General features: G+C 38.8%; 1 protein-coding gene across 1 annotated transcript; it reads right to left on the reverse strand.

Moving 5' to 3' along the window:
- Nucleotides 1–2346: 2346 nt before the first annotated feature.
- On the reverse strand, nt 2347–22502 carry LOC104602383 (cell number regulator 6-like). Its single transcript, XM_010266060.3, has 5 exons — nt 22084–22502; nt 21877–21984; nt 7729–7843; nt 6085–6350; nt 2347–2746 (listed from the first exon to the last, which is right to left on the reverse strand). Exons 2-5 carry the CDS (start codon nt 21982–21984, stop codon nt 2522–2524), a joined length of 714 nt encoding a protein of 237 aa, XP_010264362.1. The 5' UTR covers nt 22084–22502; the 3' UTR covers nt 2347–2521.
- Nucleotides 22503–23626: the final 1124 nt, after the last annotated feature.

Genomic DNA, 23626 nt, shown 5'->3' on the forward strand with positions numbered 1-23626 from the left:
ATTCTACGTTTTATAAAAACAAAAAAAAATATGGCATTATGGAAACTTAAAAGTTTAAGAGTCATTTATTCATACTGGGCATGTGGAAAAGCGTTTTTTTTTTCTGAAAATTAATTATTTGGGTTGAAAAAATGAACCCGATTTGATATTTATATTTGTACGTATAAATACTATATAATACATGCAACTGTGCTTCCATTTATGTATAAACAAATGAAGGCAAAGTTGATGATATTTACGCTTCCTTCAAGTTCAAGGTATTCGTTTGGCTCTTTCTCTACATCTTTTTAGGCTATATTTGTTTGTAATACAAATGTTGAATTAGGGTATTTATGTATTTTGATTTGATATTATAAGCATTGTTTAACATGCAAAAATGCAATGATTTAGAGATCAAAAATATATTTTTTGACATTTTTATATCCTAAGGAGAGAGCATTAATATATGCATTTTTGGATTTTGTACTCTTATGATAATTGGTGTATTTGATCAAAAGTTCAAGGCATTTAATGATGGGCCCATGCTTTATACAAATTTCAAACAAACAAAAAGAATGCAAAAAACATGTTACACTATGAATCCACTTTGCATTTTTTAACTGGAAAGAGGATATTTATGAAAAGTAGATATTTGTATTTGCATTGTAACAAAATGCAGCCTTAGAGATTGATTGTTGAAAGGGACTTTTGCTTGTGGTGCAATCCATGTTGCAGGACATTATTCCTATGTCGAATCTCTAATATTATCATCAAGTGCAATGGACACGTTAGTTATAGCAGTTTCAGAATGCTCTAGAAAGGCTCAGTTTCGTCAGTAGTCAAGTTTTCACAATTGAAGATGATGGATTTTTTCTCCAAATTAATTATAAATCAATTTAATCCCAAATTTAACTCGGATATATTAGTCATTTTTCTTTATCTAGGGGAGGTTTAAGTCTTCTATCCGTAAATGAAATAGAGAGAGAGAGAAAGATAGGAGGCTTTTAACAACATGTCCAACCTATTCGGCACTTCCATTCAATTCAATTTGTCACATGTGTCAAACTGTCGGGGATACTTGTGTAGGAGATCCCAAATCTAGAGTATTAAGTGCATAATTGACATTAAGAATGGCAATGGAGCGAGTCCTTGACACCAACCATGAAACAAATTTCCATCATGATCCTCCATCCTCGACCCTTGACAGAGGTATTTTTTTGGGGATTCGAATCTCTAAAATTTTTAAATTAAAATTATTTTTAAAAATATAAAAATATTTTAATTATATTATATATATATATATATATATATATTGTGGTTGGTGCGGGGCAAAGAATTCACTCAGCATCCCCATCCCCATTCCTATTCCCAGAGTTCGAAGGATCTATTGACCACGACACATTGCTGGTCATGCACATCTTACCGCAATATTTCTAATATATAGCTGAATGCACATGGTCAGCAGATCCAGACTCCTAATGCAACCTCCATCCCAACCCTATTGGGTGGGAGAAGCTGGATACCTGATCGGGGTGGAAATTGACATGACATAGGGTAGTGAACGACTGAACGCAATCAACACAAGCCGGTGTCGTGGTGTAGTTGGTTATCACGTCAGTCTAACACACTGAAGGTCTCCGCCACTTTTTTTCAGGTGCTACGTTCGGGAGAAAATGTCAGTTTTCCCCTAACATTTATTCCTGTTAAGCCTTTTTTTTTTATAAATATTCCTGTTAAGCCATTCCACCCTATCAGGCTATCAAGGGTTTTTAAGCTCATAATTTCCCTACTTGAAGACTGAAACTTTTCATCCACCAGTAGCCATTTTAGAACGCTCATCATGAAATAATGAAAATATACCACTATCACGATCATCATCACTAATCAGCCTTATGCCATATACGTAGGGACATCATATATTTCTGTGATTTAATAAAAAAGATCCAATAACTTTATCTGGTTCAGGAGAACTGAAATTTCATAAATTAAAACCATTGCTCATGTGAGGGCATCCTCACTGGATCATTTTCCATGAAAATAAACTTACTAGGAACCCCACCAAAAGAAAAAAAAACCAGGACATACTGACAATTAAGAGCCAACCGCAATTCAATAATTGGAGATCATCATCATCCATGCCTTGTTTCAACACAATTCTATAATTGGAGATGCAAATTAGAAAAAAATATTAGAAACGTTATCAGAATAAGTGCATTTGTATTCCTCAAAGGAATTCCTTCTTTTTCTGTCTATATCCAGCTCCACCAAAAGAAAAAAAACCAGGACATAATGACAATTAAGAGCCAACCGCAATTCAATAATGGGAGATCATCATCATCCATGCCTTGTCTCAACACAATTCTATAATTGGAGATGCAAATTAGAAAAAAATATTAGAAACGTTATCAGAATAAGTGCATTTGTATTCCTCAAAGGAATTCCTTCTTTTTCTGTCTATATCCAGGACATTTGAGCTCCACAAAACATAACAACAACACAACAAAATTCCCTTTTTCCAACCTCTGTTTAAAATATGCCAAGATTACAAAGCCTGCATTTCCAAATTAGTATGTTCACCACCATTTGAAGAGGCTGGTGTAGATCCCCGGTTCTCACTCGCATTCATCTCTTGCATGGGAGGAGGGTTGACAATGGTCATAGGCATGACAATGTTGTCAGATAGGCGCCCCTTCATCTCTCGGTGTTCCTGACACAATGCACACCAGTGCATGCAGCAATGCACAATACATGGATCACATGGAGAGTTCTGCACACAGTACAAGAGGAATGAGGAAATAGTGAGCATAAGTAATCATTAGCCATTGCCAAAGAAACATAAGGGATGCCTCATTTTCAAGATTATGCCTCAAATTGGATGGTTTTCAGGCTTACTAAATCAAAATTTCAACATCTCCTATAAACCAACAGCTCCAAGGAGCTTTTCTCGGGATAGAATCCCTTGCAGGGCACTGATCTGAATCCAGGTATTCATTTGAAACAAAACCATAAACAGAGACAAAAGGTTTGCCAATATCAATTAGTATTTTTATAATCAGTTTTGTTCATGTTGACCCCCGTCATAAAATTTCTGTGGGAGGTTAGTGAATGGAGGACAGGAAATAAATCCTTGAGGGGCTAGTTGTTGGCAAAAGACTTTTTCCATACAACCCATATTTGCTACAACAGTGTTGTAGCCCTGTGCTGAAACAATCAAAGCCTTTGATTTGTTTCCATGGCCCCCACCTTGAATTAGACGAAATGACTTATTGGTGGGACCACTGCAGTACATCTAAGGCCATGATTTTCTGTTTTAGCCCTGCACTACGAAAGTGTTGTAGCAAAAGTGAACTCTTTCTCATATCCATCTTGCAAACCATGTCAGAATCACTTTGATCTTCTATGAGAGATTATGCATTCAACATTTGTATGTGGATAGCAATGACAATGAAACCAAAGTTTTGATTTTAAAATAGTTTAAGAGGTGCTGCAAAAGAACTCTACCATTTCTGATATGATGCAAGAAGTACCTGCTCCTTTATGAGCTGCTGCTACAAAAAGAAACGAGAAATACTAATAGAAAGCAATCAATACCTTCATCAGTATTAAAACATTCATTTCTTCTTTTTTCAAAAAACAGTCCAGATTTTATTATGAAGAAAAAGGAGAGGTAAAACCCCCTCCACAAAGAGGACCAAGCCTACACAGTGAAGAATCTGGCTTAATCATGATGCAGGAAAAAACAGCAGTCTTGTTGCTGACCAAACTACTCTGGGCTGATTGGAGTTGAAGAGTCGATTAAAGTTGAGCCTTCATGTCCAACATTCTCAACGGGATAGAAGCATCTAGGAATATACCTAGGATTATATATAAGAAATTTTGACTCCACAAGGCCATGATTTAAAGCCAAAGATTCAAGAAAGATGCAACTTGACTTTGGTATATAGGCTAACCAATAGATATCACACAATTACCAAACCGGGCATGAATGTCAGCATGGTTTGGTCTTAACTCTTAAGTGCATCCAGATTCCAGCATTCTGGCTATATAAAGACAAACAAGAGGACAAGTCAAATCAGAACCAAGATCACTGACAATTTGCAGGAACTGCCCTTGGCATGGAAAGATAACAGTGGCTTATACTTAGTATGTTTTAGAAAGGCCATATACGTAGTGTGGTTGTGTTGACCATGGATGCATTGCTATTTCATAAAAGTCCCCAGATTCACAACCTTATGCAGATGTAGATTTTTGTCAACTATTCATTGCAATCCCAAATTCACTATTATGGTCTCCAAACAAATGAATACCACCATAAAGTAGCTCCTAATTTCACACAAGGCGTCAGCCTCTACTACTGAATTTTGAGATATATTTACTCCTAATCACTACGAGCTTTGTTTGTATTATTGCATATGCTAGCTTTTAGATACACTAAGGAAACAGCAGCAATTAGCATTTTGGCATGTTAGACTTAGGGACTTGTTCCCAAGCAAGGTTTTAAGTATTGGAAACGCAAGGTGTACTGGAAAGACAATTTTAAGAGGCGAATCGGGATACGCTTTGGATACGCATAGATACGGACGAACAATTAAGATACGCACAAATATGCTAGGAAATTCAAATAAATCCTAAAAAATATATTACTAACAATAATTTCAATTTTTATATGATTGTAAATAAGTCATTTAAATGTAAAAATCCATAATTTAATGGTTTATATAGTGTGAGATATCGGGATACAATTAGTAACCGTTGAAAAATGTTGGAATAACTAAAATGTGAATGTGTATACATCAATTTATCTTAATATTTATTAGTATATAAATTTTAACAATTAATTCTAGCATTTATTAATAAACATCCACTAAGAAAAGAGAAAATTTACTTAAAAATAAAAATGCATACAACCATAACAAACAAATGGGTGTGGCTTAGTGGTGAACTTATGGTCATTAAAATCTAGTGGCCATGGTTAAAATCTTTCTATTGCTAAATTTTGTAGTTTTTACTAATAAAACGAAATTAATGGGAGAGGATCATTAATTAATGGAATTAATGAGAGAATTTGAATTAGTCGCTAAAATTCAAATTTAAATTTAAAAATGTCTTAAATTATGGGAGTAATTAACTAATTAATGAAAGAAAAATTAGACTTAAATATAGGAGTAATTAACAAAATTAACGAGAGGGAATTCGGTATTAAATATATATAGATTAGAAAAATTAATGAAAGAAGGGCACCTAAAACAAATCAAGTGTCTTAGGCTGTATCGGACTATTTCAGGCCTGTATTAGCCAATACAGAGCTGAAACAGCCCGACATAGGTTCGTATTGGTGGGATACATATGAAAAGAAACGGAACAGCTGATTTCTACACATTCCGTGTATTGGGCTCTTGTCGGAACGATATGTATCGGCCGATATGGCCTGATACGTTGCGAAATTTTGAACTTTGATCCCAAGTCTACCAAAACAATTTGATCATTCAAATAACAACCTTGGATGTTTCCATGGTTTAAAGTATCGATACGATAGCCCTGTATCAGGCGTATCGTATCGTATCTTTTGAAAAAGATATGGTCCGAAACGCCTGTTTCCAGGTGTTTCAGACCCCCAACTTTTTTTAATAATAAAAAACATGTTTTAAGCTTCCCAAAAAACCAAAATTTGAAAAAAAAAACAAAAAAAGGGTGTTTCGGCCGTTTCTAAGTACCGATACGATACGGCCGATATGCGTATCGTATCGATACTTTGAACCTTGGATGTTACTAGGACCCAAATTTATCAGTAACAATTAGAAATTTTATTGATTTATGAAATAAAGAGATGCCAAAAAAAAATACAAAAAAGATGACAAGCACCCCTTTAAACATGAGTTTTGTTAAGAAGCTACCTAGACAGAAAAATTCAGTTAAGAGGAAAATACTCCATAGTCCACAATGGTGTGCCTGGAATAAAAGTTAAAAACTAAAAAGTCTGATGGGAAGCATGTACCTAATTTTTGGATGCAAGTTTGTGTTTGCTTATATGGTTTTCAAAATTGTGTTTCTTTCACAAATCAAGTGCAGGAAACCAATATACAGTCAAAAAAAAATCAAGAGTACCTTCAGATGATACTTCTTCTGTAATGATTGTCGAAAAAGACCAGTGTAGATGCCACACATCCACCAAGCAAACAGCAAACCTTCACAGATAAGAAATGATGTCCTTGGATCAATACCATGGAAGATTGCTGTTGCCGTTGCAAGTGCAATGCCACCTTCCACACAAACAGCATGACATATGCATGGCTTGGTCCAGGGGATATCTTCCTTCAAGCGCTCAACATTACGGCCAAACAACACACATGGACAAAACAGTCCAGTCCAGCCTGTGGGGACAAAACATTAGCATTTCATTATATTAATCAAAAACCATATAACAGATACAAAATTTGTTATAGAGGTGAGCAGGGAAGAATTTCAGTATTCTTGCCATAATTCAAATCAAATACATATCCTAGCATTTTACATAGAATGGCAAGTTGGTAAACAAGGGAGAATAATATACAGGAGAACAATAAATCGTTTACAGAGAGAGAGAGAGAGAACAATAAATCTGGTTCAACCGAATACATTAAGATCCAATGATATAATAATTAAATCCCTTTAATGGCATTGGATCATTCAAATTTCCTTCTCACCCCTTCCTTCCCCATATCCCACTTAATTGCACTAGTAAATGTGTACGTGCATTTGCACATGGCAGTATCTCTAAGACAAAACTATTTATAATCCATGGACAGTTTCTGAATGGTTATAAGTGGGCAGTTTCTGAAGTGAGAGTAAGGACATTGATGTAGGGATACTTGGTGGGCCTCAGATCGCGCCACGTGGCATCGGCTAGATCAAATCCTGGTTGCACATCACCAACTGCTTCCAACCACTCCTAAGGCAAGGTTAGCTATAAAAGGGGGTACTCATCTCAAGGTAAGCACATTCAGAATCCCAAGAGAATCATTCTTGGCTATTAAGGACTAAGCTCTGAGCTCTCGTCTCTTGCCTGTTCTGACCCCTCTTAAGCATTCGGCTAACTTGACCGTCGGAGTCTCTGCCCCTGGGATAACACCTGGGGCCTCTGACGTGTGCTCTTCTCTTGTTTACAGATCGAACTTGTCGGCCTTGGACACTAATGAAATCACCTTGTTGCCCTCGGCCTCATATTTGGCAGCAACAGACATATAAGCCCTCTTTATGCCCACTGTATTCTTAGACAAGGAGGGTAGAAAGTGTCCAATGAAAATTCCAGAAAGAAGGGGCATTTGCTCTTTTATAGGTATTCTTCCCCAACCCACACACATACTGTTTTGTCAAAGAAATCCTCGGGTGTTGAGCTAACCTAAACCCAATGAATATCCTTGTTTACAAAAAATTAAATAAATAATCCCTCTTCCAGGGGTGCCAAAGCACCGGTATTGGTGAAAATTGGGTATCTGATTTGAAGAATTTCCACTGCATCAGCCCAGGCCCCTTCAAATTAACAAATGCTCAAGCAGCTCAAACCAGGACCACCTAAGTTGTACCTCTAAGCACCAGTTTGTATTTACACCTCAACTTCAGATTAGTTGGTAAACTAATTTGTGAAAGTTGACCATGTTCACACGTGAGCAATATAAACAAATGCAACAAGGAGTTTTGAAATCCAAAGAAACAAAAAAGTTCTCAGTTTGGTTGCCATCTTCATAAAAGTACAGAAGGAAAGATTCTTACAACTCTCGGTATCTTCAGCACAACCACAAATTCCAGTTGTCCAAGCCTCATCAGCAGGAGGCTCATAACTTTCAGGAAGGGGCTGACCACACTCACTGCATCTATGAACAGTCAACTGCAAACACATAATCAATGGTTACATAATTACATTCAAGGGCAATTCAAAAGATAGAGCATCTGCACCAAAGCCCAAATAATTAAAAACATCATTTGACCATCCAGATAGTGAAGGAACCATGAAAACTAGTGTCAAACTTAGTAAGAACTTCAAGTATATCTTACATCCTTAAAATAAACATAAAGATCTGAAATCCCAAAGCAGGAGGAATCAAGCAGGTCATGCCCATTTCAAATTATTACTAAGAAGTGAATCCATGACTTTGATAACTTTTTTTTTTCTTTCAGTATATTGATACTACCAGAATAGTGCACTTCTCAGTATATGTATATGTATTTCGGCTCAACTCTTCACTAATATCCAAACTATCAGCAGGCTATATGTGTTGTTATTTACACTTTGAATATGGACCAATATCTACACAGATCCTGATGGTCCTAGTGATAATTTGGACCAAAAGAAGCAAGGTTATGTGGAGATGCATGAGGCTGGTACACCATGGAGTATATGGAATTGAAGGAACTCAAGAATCTTCAACAACAAGAAGCAGGATGGTTTGGTCATGTGCAGAGAAGACCATCTACAGCATCCACAAGAAGTAATCTGTTACAAGTTGAAGGAGCTTGAAGAGCTAGAAGCAGACCTAAAAGGACATGGGTTGACACACTAAGAAATGATTTATTTAAGGGCTCATAATTTAACAATTAATATGACACTGAACAGAACAGTATGGTGAAACAGGATTCATGCAGCAGACCCCATATAGTTGGGACAAGGATTAGATGACGATGATGATTCATCAAATAACTAGCAGTGATCATGGACTAGGCCCAGGCTGTGTTTAGCACCAATAATAAGGGCTTTAACCTAGACCCAGGTCCTGCCCTACACTGGTCCAGGCCTAGGACACAAAAATGCAAAGTGGTAGTCCTACTGTACACCAAAAAAATGCAAAAATCTAAATCAAAATCACCCAGAAATGCAAAAATCTAAATCACACCCAAAATCAATAGTCCTATTCCTAGGACACAAAATGCAAAATCTAAATCACCCAAAATCACAAGATTGCCATTGGTGCATGAATAGGTAGAACATGATATCTTCTTCTATGGCCTCATTCCCTTTTCCATGTCTATCTAATAATTTATAAAATGATGAGTTGACAGAACTGTATAGTTATCCTAAGCCATATTGCTATTATCACTTGCCTACACAGGCCACATTATATTTCCTTATCCAGTAGAAATCTGCTAAATCAAAAATCTGTAAAGAAAAGAAGTGTTTCTTGTGGAAGAAGTTGAGAAAGAAAGAGACTATATCTGGCCTCCCTCTCCATTAGTATTTATACTTTAATTAAAAAGAGAGTACAATGACTAAGATGCCCTTATAGAGCGACTAACACATAAAACTGCATAAAAAACTTAAAAATATCACTCCAAAGGGTCCCAACAAGTGTGATATGGTCCCCACTTCCTATCTAAAAAAATAATAAACAAAAACAACTAACAAATCTGCACAAAATCCTCAACACTCCCCCTCTAGTCGGGAGTAAATGTCACACCTTCCCAACCTGCGTAGGTCATTTCAAAGTTCAAAATTTCGATACATATCAAGCTGTATCGCCGACACGTATCTTACCGAGGGCTTCCCAATACGCCCTTATAGGGGGTCCTTTAGGTCAAACCATGGTTCAGGGGGTAGACTGACTCCTCTAGTTGGGAGTAAACTGACCCCTCTGCACCAGATTGAAAAAAAAAAAAAAAAAAAAAAACTAAAAAAAAGGGGCAAGCGAGCCTCCATGCAGGCTGATACACCCCTACCGACATATCAGCCTGTATCAATATTTTGAACCTTGGGTCATGTTCAAGCTTGTTCTTTGCAACCCCTTTGGTGAAGACATCAACTAATTCTAACTTAGAGGAGACATAAGGCAGGCAAACTTCTCCGGCTGTCACCCTTTCTCTTATGAAGTGTCTATAAACCTCAATATGCTTTGTTCTGTCATGCTGAATTGGATTATGGGCAATATTGATTGCAGCTTGGTTGTCACAATATAACATCATGGGCTCCTCTGCATCTATTCCAATCTCACTTAGCAAGGATCTAACCCAAAGTAATTCTAAAACACCACGGACCATAGATCTATATTTAGCTTCTGCACTTGACCTGGCCACCACTTACTGCTTTTTACTCTTCCCATGAAACCATATTTCCTCCCACAAAGGTACATACCCCTAATGTGGATCTCCTATCATCTAGACAACCATTCCAATCTGCATCTATATAGGACTCCACTTTCAAATTCCCAAGGTCTGAGAATAGAATTCCTATGTCAGGATGCTTCTTTAGGTAATGCAAATATCCTATCAATGGCTTCCCAATACTGAACTCAAGGAGCATGCATATACTGACTCACAACACTAACAACATAGGAAATGTCAGGGCATGTCATATATAAATATAGTAGTCAGCCTATCATCCTTTGACATCTCCCCACATCCTTAACCAGTACTAAACTTAAGGAGCACACATATACTGACTCACAACACTAACAACATAGGAAATGTTTGGGCATGCCATACATAAATATAGTAGTCAACCTACCATCCTCGGATATCTCCCCACATCCTTAACCAACTCACCATCCAAAGCATTAACCCTGAGGTTTGGGTCAATAGGAGTATCAACTACTTTAGCTCCTTGCTTCCTAGTTTCCTATAGTAGGTATAACACATACTTCCTCTAAGAGATGAATATCACATGCTTGGATCTTGCAATCTCAATCCCTAGAAAATATTTTAGTTCTTGAGTGCATCAATCTCCATCAGATCATTCCTTGTAACAATAACAATTATATCATCCACATACACAATTAGTACTAACACAAGTGCTTCTCTCCTCTTCACAAAGAGAATGTGATCTGACTGGGTCTTTGTATCCAAAATGGATCAATGCCCCCCCCTAAACTTGGAAAACCATGCCCTAGGTGATTGTTTCAAACCATATAATGACTTCCCTCACCAACATTCTCATAGAAACTAACTAGAAGGTCCATATATAACTCCTCCTGCAAATCACCATTAAGGAATGCATCTTCAACATCAAGCTAGAAGAGCAGCCATGAATAAGTAGCTGCTAAGGACAAGAGGATCCGAACTGGACTCATCTTAGCTACTAGTGCAAAGGTTTCCAAATAATCTATACCATAGGTCTGTGTATACCCTTTTGCAACCAACCTTGCCTTGTACCTCTCTATGCTACCATCAGGCTTGTACTTCATAATGAACACCCATCTACATCCAACTGTCTCATTGTCTATAGGAAGATCAACTATCTCCCTTAATCAAAGCCTCCATTTCTTCTTTTGTAGTTGTTCTCCACTCAGGTTTGGAGAGAGCTTCACTAACATTCCTAGGCATAAACACATAATCTAGGGAAGAAAGAGAGGCACGGTAGGAAGGTGATAGGGCACTATAGAAGAGATGGTGTGAAATGCAATGGATTGTACACTTTTTCCTTCCCTTGTAGAGTGTAATGGGAAGATCAAGATCGATGTTAGGTAATAGAAACATCATCAATTGGATTAGAAGCGATAAGCTCAAGGGAAATGCCTAGAACTGTATCAAACGAACCTGGAATCTTGGATGGACCAACGAAGAGTGGTGCAGGTTCTTCTACTAGAACATGTGTGGAGTCAACTCTCTTGTGTTGGCGCAAAAAGAACTGTGAGGCAAGCCGTAGTGGATCAGGCAATGGGATTGGAGCTGATGGTGGAGCAATAGGTGGAACTAATGATGCAGCTAGTGGACCAAATGAAGGAACATGAAGAGGAACATATTGTGAGCTCTCCTCCCCAAAACACTCCTCCTAAAGAGAACCACCAAAGAAAAAGAATGTAGACTCAAAAAAGGTAACAGCCATAGTGACAAACTCGTTCCCCAACATTGGATCATAACAACAATACCCTTTTTGGTTTTGAGCATACCCAAGAAAAACACATTTGTTAGCCTTAGGATCCAAGTTCCTACAATGAGGACTACGAATGTAAACACAACAAATACACCCAAAAACTCTCAAAGGTAATATGAAATATCTCTCCGCTTGGAAAAAGAAGACAAAGTGGCACCTTAAACCCCAGGATGCGCGAAGGTACACAATTAATCAAGTACACAACCATGAGAATTGCATCCCCCCAAAAACGAACAGGAACTAAAGCACACATCATTACTTTAATTAAAAAGAGAGTACAATGACTAATATGCTCTTATAGAGTGACTAACATGTAAAACTGCATACTTAAAAGCATCACTTCGAAGGGTCCCAACAAGTGTGTTGTGGTCCCCACTTCCTATCTAAACAAATAATAAACAAAAACAACTAACAAATCTGCACAAAATCCTCAACACTCCTTACCCCAACCCTCTTGCCTTCCTAGATTTACAAATCCACTTAACCAAGTGCAATTTGAAATCTTCCTTCCAACCTTCCTAAAGAAAATCTCTCATTTTCTTCTCAATTACCTTTTCTGTGCTTGTCGGAATTGGAAACAAAGATAAGAGATATGTCAGTAGAGAAGATATGGCATTATTAATTAAGGTCAGTTTTCCTCCTTTAGATAAGTATCTTACCTTCCATGAAGCCAACCTCTTGTCTATTTTATCCACCACTGACTCCCATATCTTCTTTTTAGTACATTTCTCACCTAAAGGTGTTCCCAAATATCTTGTACACAATTTACTTATTTACCTACCTTATACCCCACACAATCCGTTAACTACCCAATATCTGCATTATCCCCTATTGCCAATAGTTCACTTTTATGTACATTTACTCTCAAACCTGAAACTGCTTCAAACCAAATAAGAATCATACAAACAGTCTTCATGTGCTCCTGTTTTGCCTCTGCAAAGTATAAGGTATCAACTGCATATTGAAGTAGGGCGACCCCATCCACTTCACCCACCTTAAATCCCCCTAAAACCCTTCCTTCAACTGCAATGTGCACCAATCTACCTAACGCGTCTGTTAAGCAAATAAACAGCAAAGGAGATACGGGGTCTCCTTGTTTGACTCCTCTAGAGCTGTAGAATATTCTCACTGATTTACCATTTACCAACACTGAAAAACTTCTTGTTGTTATGCAAACCTTCATCAAATTCCGCCATTTCTTGCCAAAGTTGAATATCTCTAACATGCAATCCAAGAAATTCCATCTAACATGGTCATAAGCCTTCGCCATGTCAACCTTTAGTAGTACTGCTGGTTCCCTGCTTCTTAACCTTGAATCATTCAGCTCATTTGCTACTAACACCCTGTCAGTTATCTGTCTCCCATCAACAAAAGCACCCTGAAATTCAGATATAATCTTTCCCATAACCCTCCTCATTCTTTTTGCCAAAACTTTTGCTAACATCTTGTAAACACTACCGACTAGGCTGATTAGTCTATAGTCTCTTAATCCCACAGATGCTTTCTTCTTTGGGATTAGTGTGATAAATGTTAAATTTAAACTTCTTTCTGACGCCCTGTTGTTATGGAACTTTTCAAAAACCTTCATTAAATCAGATCCAATGAAGCTCAAACTCCTCTTGTAAAACGCCATTGTGAAACCATATGGGCCTAGTGCTTTATCTACTTCCATCTCCTGGATTGCTTCTAACACTCCTTCCTTAGAGAGGTCACTTCCAATAAGTTTGCTTCCTCCTTTTTTTTTTTTTTTTGTAGCTTCCTCCTCTATTAATCTCCTAAAATCCAATCCATCCAATCTAGGTCTACATATCCATCTATCTCTATAAACATCTTTATAATAATTTATTATAACATTTTGAATCCTATTCTCTTCCTCAGTTAGTCCCCCTGCATCTGATCTTTTAATAGAACTTAGCTTCCTACCATTTTCCATTTTGTGAAAAAAGGAGGTATTTCTATCTCCATGCTTTAGCCATAAACAAATGAATAAGAAAAGTACAATTCGGGAGGGAGGAGAGGAATGGGATGAAGGAGAAGAGGTGGAAAATGACTGGGTTGAAGAAGAGTAAAGAGGACAGCGGAAGAATCTTGCAAGGAAATTTAAGAGGGATAGATAAAGGAGACTGTTTTTTTTTTCTGGAATGCTAGGGGGCTTTCGAAGTGGTCAAAGAGAAATGTTAGTAAGGATTTGTGGAATCTTTGAAGTCAAGGAGTCGAAGCTAGTCTTCTAGTTCAGCTGTAGCAAATCTGCAATAGTTTGAGCCTTGTTTTTGTTTGTGGCATTTCTTCCTGTGGAAGTGGATCTAGGAGAAATTAGTGGAGGTGGTGAGTATGTACTATGTTACACATGGCATTTCTTCTTGAAAACAGATTTTATCATACTTTTGTTTTGCTTTTGCCCTCCTTTGTTTCTCCTCATTTGAAATAACCCCAATGTCTGATATCGTCTCAATACATTCCTTCTTCAATTCCACCCCTTTGAAGGTTTGTTTGCTCCACCTTTTGAGTTCCACCTTCAAATTTATTAATTTCCTGCAAAATATGTGACTTGTAGATCCATCCACTCGATAATCTTCCCACCATCTCTTCATCTTCTCCATTATACCCTCTTCCTCTAGTCACATGTGTTCAAACTGGAATGGAGGATTCTTAACGGTTGGTATTATTCCTCGGCAATCCAGCAAAATAGGTGAGTAATCTGATAGTGGCCGAGGTAACGGTTCCTGTGACACCTTAGCAAAACAATCCTCCCAGCTCGAAGAAACCACGAACCTGTCCAAATTCTCTAAGATTGGATCTGATTATTTAACCAGGTATATCTTGTGCTTAGTAGTGGTAGGTCCATCATCTCCCCTGAAAATTCTCCAACCACTAGTTATATCTAAAAGTTCTTCAATAACTTTTATTGTTTTTTTATCTTTGACTAAGAAACCAAACTTTGGATGCCAATGTACATTTTTTATCGGTGAAAAAGGAATACTATCAAAGACCAATTCCAATTAATAACATAAGAAACTAAATTTAAATACTAATAGCTAATGTGTTTCCATCAGCCCGAATTTTTAGTTTCCTAATCTTCTATTATTGTAAAGCATATAAAAAAATATGTTGTGGTTTTTCAAGTATTACACAATCAAATCACCCATTTCCCTTGGGTGACATTCTTCTAACATTCAAATTTTAAAAGTGATATTCCATATCAAGCCCAACAAATTCAGCTACGGAGTAACAAAGAATGAACAAAAGGAGTTTGAAAGCCTCACACAATGAAAACATTTATTCTGTACCTTCTCTTCATGCTTCCCAACCATGAAAATGCAGGTTTGAGTGGAAGCAGCCAGTTTCCACAAAAAAATGCAAGAGTTAGGTAAATGTTCACATCCTTTCCTTTCCTTGTAGAAAACATTTTATTAACCACAAAGATAATGTTCACAGTAATACATATGTTATAATCCGGCCTGCCTTTGAGTTCTGTTAGTCTGATAACAGTCAAGAAGAAAGAGGAAGAAAGAGGGAAGAAAGAGAGAGAGAAAGGAGGAGAAAAAGATAGAAGAAAAGTCTGGTTCGAATTAGGGTAAAGTACATCTCCCATTCGGCTAGACATGTTTTTATATTATTAATAGAATGGAAACGACACATATGCCCTTATTTAAGTGAGGGACACTAGTTCTAATATAATATTACAGATCAGCAACCTCAACATAAGTATAAAGACAGAAATACCCCTACACTAGCACTCCCCCTCAAGCTGGTGAGTATATATCATATAATCCCAGTTTGTTACATATGTAGCCCACTCTTCCCTAACTCAACCCTTTTGTAAATAAGTCTGCCCACTGGTTCCCTGTATTAACGTATGCTGTGTCTATCACTCCATTCAGCACCTTCTTTCTCACAAAGTGACAATCAACCTCTATGTGCTTGGTTCTTTCATGAAACACCGGATTAGAAGAAATATGAACTGCAGCCTGATTGTCACAATAGAGCTTCATTGGAGTATTAATGTCGTATCCTATCTCCTGTAGAAGATTCCTTAGCCACACTAATTCATAAGCAGTATGTGCCATAGGTCTATATTCTGCCTTTGCACTGCTTCTTACCACGACTGTCTGCTTCTTACTTTTCCATGTCACCAGATTACCCCCGAAAAAAGTGCAATAACCTGTGAGAGACCACCTATCAGACATAGAACCATCCCAGTCAGCAACAGTATACCCTTCTATTTCAAGTGTTCCACCACTTCTGTATATCAAACCACGACCAGGGGCCCCTTTTAAATACCACACAATTCTTAGAACCGCATTCCAATGAGGAACCAGAGGTTTCTGCATGAACTGACTTACCACACTAACCGCAAATGAAATGTCTGGCCGAGTAATGGTTAGGTAGTTTAGTTTACCTACAAGTCGTCGGTATCTGCCAGGGTCTTAAAACACTTCACCCATATCACTGCTCAGCTTAGTATTTGTTTCCATAGGTGTTTCAGCTGGTTTAGCACCTAACAAACCTGTTTCCTCCAGCAAATCAAGCACATATTTCCTCTGACACAAATTAATGCCGTGCTTAGACCTTGCTACTTCTATCCCCAAGAAATATTTCAATTTACCAAGGTCCTTTGTTTGAAAATGTTCCTGTAGAAAAGTCTTCAACCTGTCAATGCCCATTTTATCATTCCCGGTAATAACAATATCATCTACATACACCACCAATAGTATTTTTCCTGCCAGAGAGTCATGACTGAAGACGGAATGATCAACTTGGCACTGTTTCATACCAAACTTCTTTACCACCTCACTGAACCTACCAAACCATGCTCGAGGAGACTGTTTAAGCCCATATATAGCCTTCTTGAGTCTGCATACCTTACCATCCTCCCCTTGAGCAACAAACCCTGGTGGTTGCTCCATGTAGACCTTCTCGAGAAAATCACCATGCAAAAAGGCATTTTTGACATCAAGATGATATAGGGGCCAATCATACATAGCTGCAAGAGAGATCACAATACGAACCGAACCTATCTTAGCAACTGGGGAGGTCGTCTCTGTGTAGTCAATACCATAGGTTTGGGAGTACCCTTTTGCAACCAATCGAGCTTTCAGGCGCTCAACACTACCATCAGGCAAATACTTAACAGTATAAACCCACTTACAACCAACAACCTTCTTCCCAAGAGGAAGAGCGGTGAGGTCCCAAGTATGATTATGAAGTAGAGCTGAGAGCCCTTCTTCCATTGCACGGCACCACCCTGGAGAGGCAAGGGCTTTCTGGACATCCTTAGGAACAACAACTGAGGATAACAAAGAAATAAACTAGCGATGGAAAGCAGAAAGGTGAGTGAGTGAAACATAATTAGAAATAGGATGAAGGGTGCAAGTGCGTTACCTTTCCGCAAGGCAATGGGAAGATCAAGATCAGATACTGGGTTCAGGGCTGGTGTGGAGACAACTGCCGAATCTGTCGACGGTGATGGGGCCGGAGGAGTAGCAACCGGTACACGTGGGCGATGTGTATATACTTGACGGATAGGTGGGCGTTCAACAGGTGGTGGCACCGGAGGCAAGGACTTGGTCACGGCTAGAACAAGGGGAGCAAAATCAGCAACTGGAAGTGGAAGAGAGGGAGGTGATGAGGAGGAAGAAGCATCACCGGACCCCAAGAAAGACGGAGTATACTCAAAGAATGTAACATCAGCACACACAAAGGAACGTCGAAAACTAGGATGGTAACACTTATACCCTTTCTGGGTCCGAGAATAGCCAAGGAAGATGCACTTAAGGGATCGTGCATCTAACTTGTCGTTCCCGGGGCCCAGAGTATGGACGAAGCAGACACACCCAAATACCCGGGGAGAAAGAAGAAAACGAAGACAAGGTGGGAAACAAGGTAGTAAATGGGGAATGACCATCAAGGATAGACGTGGGCATCCGATTAATCAAGAAGCAAGAAGTAAGCACCGCATCACTCCAAAAGGGTTTGGGAACATTCATGTGATGCATGATGGATCGTGCTGTTTCCAAGAGATGACGATTCTTTCTCTCAGCCACCGCATTTTGTTGTGGGGTGTAGGTACATGAGGTCTGATGTATAATGCCATGTTAGTCCAAGTATTCTAGAAAGGATGAAGATAAATATTCATGGCCATTATCAGAACGAAAAATTTTAATGTGAACACCAAATTGATTGTGAATCTCAGCATAAAATTTCTGGAAGATGGTAAACAATTCACTTCGTTCTTTCATTAAATAGAGCCACGTCATCCTTGAAAAATCATCAACAAGAATGACAAAATATCTATATCCATTGTATGACATCACTTTATAAGGACCCCAAACATCCGAGTGAATCAAAGAAAAAGGACTCGACACACGGTTATCAACCCTAGAACTAAAGGGTACACGATGGTGTTTCCCAAACTGACATGACTCACAATCTAAAACAGAAAGTTGACTCAACGAAGGAACCAAAGATTTCAAAACTTTTAGCTAAGGATGACCAAATCGACAGTGCCACTGGAGAGGAGAGAGAGATGACTGGAGAGCTATTGATGTTTCTCCACCACCATCAAGATAATACAATCCACCAGCTTTATGCCCTCCACCAATCTTCATCCCCGTCTTGAGATTCGGAAAAACACATATAGATGGGTAAAAGGTAATGGAACAATTAAGTGACTTTGTCAACTTACTAACAGACATAAGGTTAAACGAAAATTTAGGGACATACAAAACTGAGGATAGGGGTACAGGGTCTAGTCAACATTACCAACACCACAAATGGAGGAGGTGGAACCATTAGCAAGGGTAACAGATTGTGATGTTGAGCAATGAGAGAGGGAAGAAAACACACCTGGAGTTCCAATCATGTGATCGGAGGCTCCAGAGTCAATAATCTAGGGATTGGGTATGGATGCCAAACAAGCCATACCTGAGTGTGCGAAGGTAGCCGTGTTCTGCTAAGATGTGGATTGGACAAACCTCTCATACTCATCACGTAGAACACTCACCATCTCCTTCCCGGAACCATCTGTGGATGTAAGAGGCATCTGATCAGCTGAACGATTCTCTTGTCTGGAACTGGAACTGGTGTCACTAGTCATGGCATGATTGGCCCAGATTGAGGGTGGACCATGCAAGTCATAGCAATAATTAATGGTATGCCCATCCATACCACAATGAGTACACCTCCTCGGACCTGAGCCACGTCTTCTACCATGGGCTCCCCCTGAATCTCTACCTCCAATACGACCACCACCACGGTTATATGTAGGTCCACCACCACCACTCTGGCCATATACCGGACCACTGCTACCACCACGACCAGACTGAACTCCTCGAGCTCCACCTCTAACACCACGGCCCCTTGACACTGCAAAGGTTGATCTATCTGAGACATTAGAGTTCTCAATAAATCCAATAGAAGTCCTCCGAAGTCGAGCAAACACCTCTTCTAAAGAAGGGAGAGCTGACCCTCCTAGTATCTGAGCCCGTACTGGTTCATACACAGATTTCAGCCCCACCAAAAATCGAGTCACGTCAAGCTGTTCTCTCTGTTGTTGCTGAATTTTGACATCAGAAGTGAGGGGGTGATAAACATTCAACTCATTACGGATGTTTCTCATACTAGCATAGTACTCCTCAAGACTCTGATTACCCTGTTGCAGATTAAAGTATTCCTAATACAGCTGATATACTCTGGTTGTATTGTCTTGACCAAAATACAACTTCTTAGCATGGCCCCACACATCTTTGGCAGTGTCAAGAAACATGAAATTTACACTAATCTTGGGTTCCCTACTATTCCATAACCATGTGATAATTTGTACATCCTCTTGTTCCCAGTCTTCATACTCATGAGAATCAGTGGAGGGTTTCTCCTCCCTTATGTGTTTCACCTTCTTTGCCTTCAGAAAAACTTCTACAGATTTAGCCCAAGGTACATAATTCTCTCCATTCAATTTAATGGAGGTCATTTGAACATTCAGGTAGTCAGTAGGTATCATCACTTTAGATTTGCTATCACTGTTATCTCCCATTGCTGAATTCTGTTATCACTGAATTCGGCACACTGCACAGTGTTTGATCACACTGGTTTCAGCACTTGTTATTGCTGAAGACTGCACTCTTTACACCACAAACCCTACCTACAACTACCTGAAATCTCACCACTATATGAGCACCACTCCTCCTTCGAATCACACAAAAAACAGCATAAACCCGAGCACACTACAGTCTGAAATTCCATCATACGATCTGAAACATAATTCCTATTTGATTCATAACAGAAAAAATGCACAGAAATATCTTACCTCATCACTTGAAAGACAAACCACACGAGAAGAAAATCAGTCCACACAAGACACCTACTGCACCACACGAATCAGCCATCTTCTCTTCATCGATTAGGAGAGGGCTTCTTAGAAACCACAACAACCGACCACACAAGACACAACTGGAGGCATAGAAACCTCCAAGGGAAGAGGGCGACCACTCCTTTTCAGCCCTTTCCCTTATCTCCAATCGATGGCAGAGAAATCAAGGGAAAACCCTAGATTGAGTGCGCAGAGAACAGAAATCAGGGCAAATCCGAGTTGCTTAGTTGAGCTCTGATACCATGTTATAATTCGGTCTGCCTTTGAGTTCTGTTAGTCTGATAACAGTCAAGAAAAAAGTGGAAGAAAGAGGGAAGAAAGAGAGAGAGAGAGAAAGGAGGAGAAAAAGAGAGAAGAAAAGTCTAGTTTGAATTAGGGTAAAGTACATCTCCCATTCGGCCAGACATGTTTTTATATTATTAATAGAATGGAAAAGACACATGTGCCCTTATTTAAGTGAGGGACACTAGTTCTAATATAATATTACAGATCAGCAACCTCAACATAAGTATAAAGACAGAAATACCCCTACACTAACAACATACAATGCAATAGTGAAAAAAAAAAATCCGGTATGTAGGCCAAATCTGGATCTTTACAGAAGGCTATCCTGATAACACAACTTAGAAGTACTCAGACTCATTATCTAAGGAATGGATTCCCCCAAACGTAATTCTTTTTTTTTTCTTTTTCATCTAGACATAACCTGGCTAGCTAATGTATATGCTGATCACATGATCTAGGTAAACAAGAGAATTCACCATAGACACAATAGATCTAGATTTGCTAATGAGTACATAAGATTCAATCCACTTCAGTAAGGCTAGAACATCTACCCTAAATTCCCTAATCACAGTCCATAACCAGCTGGACTTGAATAGACATATAGAATACCCTGGTTAGAATCACTAAATGCTCCACCAATACCTGAATTTCCTAAGTTTCCTAGAGAGCAAAAACAATATTTTACTTCAAAGCCCCTCAAGGAAGGGATCAATTTTGAGCAAAAACCTATCTTCTAGTTGAATATCTAAAGATCTTGTGTCATGCTCTAATAACATCAATCACTGAACAAAGAGAAAAATTCATCTCTTGACGGGATCCGTAAGTTCATTGACTTAAAAGGGAAACGTTACAAGTCTGTTAATAAAAGACAGAAATTCTTTCGTTCCTTGAAATCCAAAAACGGCCTCATTTAAATTTCCTACTAGACTTCTTGAAATGACCCCTTTTCACATACTTAATCATTCCATGTAGTTCCCAAACACCAAACAATTAACTGAAATGATCCACAAAAGATAATGTGCAAAAATGATTTATGTTTTGACTCTAGCACCATTTGTAGAGAATAACATTCTAAATTACAGTATATGAATAACGTTTCAAAATCTAACACTGTCATGAAGAATATATTCCAAAAATTACCAAAAGAAAACAACAATGCCAAAATAACCCTTACATTGCTGCTAATTATTTCAGATATTGACCAGTAACACTCAAAGTATAATAAAAGAACACTCAAACTCTAATTATTTCAGATACTCCAGTACTAACATCGAAATTTCCAATTCCACCAAACGATCAATTTTGGGAGTCAAATAACACAGTACTCTTGTCTCTTGATAACTGCATGAAGCAGAATTGGCCCATAAACTCTCAAATAAAATAAAATAAAATAAAAGGCAAATCAGACCTGAGGAACCTGAATAGGCTGGTTAAGCTCCCCGGGCGTAATCTCCTCCACGGGCCCTTGATCCTTCGTAAGCTTCACATAACGAGATTGAACAGTCCCCTCCGCCATCTGATCCAACGGTAAAACCAAAAAACAAAGATTAAGATTTCTGAGAGTTCGCAAAATGAAAACCATAAATTTATTTAAACTCAAGACTCAACTCCGAACCTTCAAAACTTTCCAATCTTCGAACTACTTTAGACCAAACTGGGAAATCGCATCCAAAAATGTTTAAAAATTCCTGCCTATATTATCCGGCCTGTGTTCCTAAAAAATGAATGACCTCTGCAGCGCGCTCGAGATCCAAATCTACAAAAACTTTGGGCAGTTCTAGAGCCAAACCATCCAAATCTGGGGAAGTTCTTCTGCCACTCCAGATCGTTCAAAGAAAATAAATCACTGCCAAAGTCAATTTTTGCAGAGCTCCGACATCTTTAACGCACCAACAGGGGCCCCGATAAAATTTTACTCGGAACGCAAAACTTCAACTCATTTGACCGACGAGTTTTCTGTGAAGATGACGTCTCCGTAACCCAGGGGCTAGGACGGCAGGACCCACAATATGAGGAATCGGGATCTGCTCTCACAACACCTCCCAGATCCGACTCGTTTGAGTTGAGGATCCATTTTACTGGTACTGGCATTATTCGAGTTTCGATTGTCTACAGTTCTATTCGTAATGCTGGGCTAATCAGAATATCAGCTCTTGGGCCATCATAAGGGTGACGTGGTGGATCATGATAGGTCCAATATCCTCTGGTTACCGTTACCGTAGAGGATTGAGAATCATGTTTTCTACCAAACGCAATGAAATTACGGGTATGAACATTGGAGTTCGGATATCCAATCTGCAATAATCCTGTCTACGCCTCATTGCAGTTATATATTTAGAATATCTCCCATTTTTTTACAAGGCCACTTAGGGCAAATTCACTCATCAACAAGCTCCGTTTACATATCTTATACAATAATATTGAGGAGGAAATTAGGTGCTTAAGGCCAAGTTTTAACTCTTAGCAAATTTAGCCAATTTATTTGCAGCCATGTTAGCTCTTCTAGGAATGTGATAAATCGAATAGTTAGAGAAGCAATGCAACAGTTGTTTGCATTCAGTGACTAAGACACTAATAGACCATGGTGGATCCAATGAATCCACCAACAAACATCTGATTAAAGTGAGGGCGTCGCTCTGAACCAGAATGCAAGAAATACCCACATCTAAAGACAGTTTCAAACCCTCCACCAAAGCCAGAGTTTCAGCGATCAACGGAATTCTTTTTTTAAGGGAGTTGCTCTAGCAAAAAGAAGTTCTCCAGCACTGTTGCGAAAAATCATACCGCCACTAGAAGAGATGGTTCTGATGCTGCGCAATCCGGGCACTCCTAATTGGCAGTCGAATGGCTTTTAGCTGTGGCGGACTGTACTTGAGAAGAAGACGGTGAAGGATTCTTAGGGGACCTACCCAGTGGGAATACTCCGATGCTTAAGTTAGAACGCTTCTGAGAGCAGTAAAAAGTGCAAACAAGACTAAGACTGTAGGTACCACTAGATCAATGAGAGTTCGAGGTTTACTCAAGATTAGATCAAGATATGTTCAAGATACATTTTTCCCCTTCGACCATGGGGCTCTTAAATATGGGCGTTCTTGTCAAATCGGGCATAACCGCCACTGAACCTCTGTCGCAGCCGTTATTTACCAGTGCTACGTAGG

The sequence above is a fragment of the Nelumbo nucifera genome, chromosome 1, assembly GCF_055504915.1.
Source record: "Nelumbo nucifera cultivar China Antique chromosome 1, China Antique-T2T, whole genome shotgun sequence".
In the NCBI taxonomy this organism is placed as follows: Eukaryota; Viridiplantae; Streptophyta; class Magnoliopsida; order Proteales; family Nelumbonaceae; genus Nelumbo; species Nelumbo nucifera.

Excerpts from the sequence above, each read along its gene's own strand:
- LOC104602383 (XM_010266060.3), bottom strand. The coding sequence starts at position 21,984 with ATGGCGGAGGGGACTGTTCAATCTCGTTATGTGAAGCTTACGAAGGAT. Across the intron at positions 6,351-7,728 it reads TGCTGAAGATACCGAGAGTT|GCTGGACTGGACTGTTTTGT; the intron begins GTAAGAATCTTT and ends TTGTCCCCACAG. Across the intron at positions 2,747-6,084 it reads AGAAGAAGTATCATCTGAAG|AACTCTCCATGTGATCCATG; the intron begins GTACTCTTGATT and ends TACTGTGTGCAG.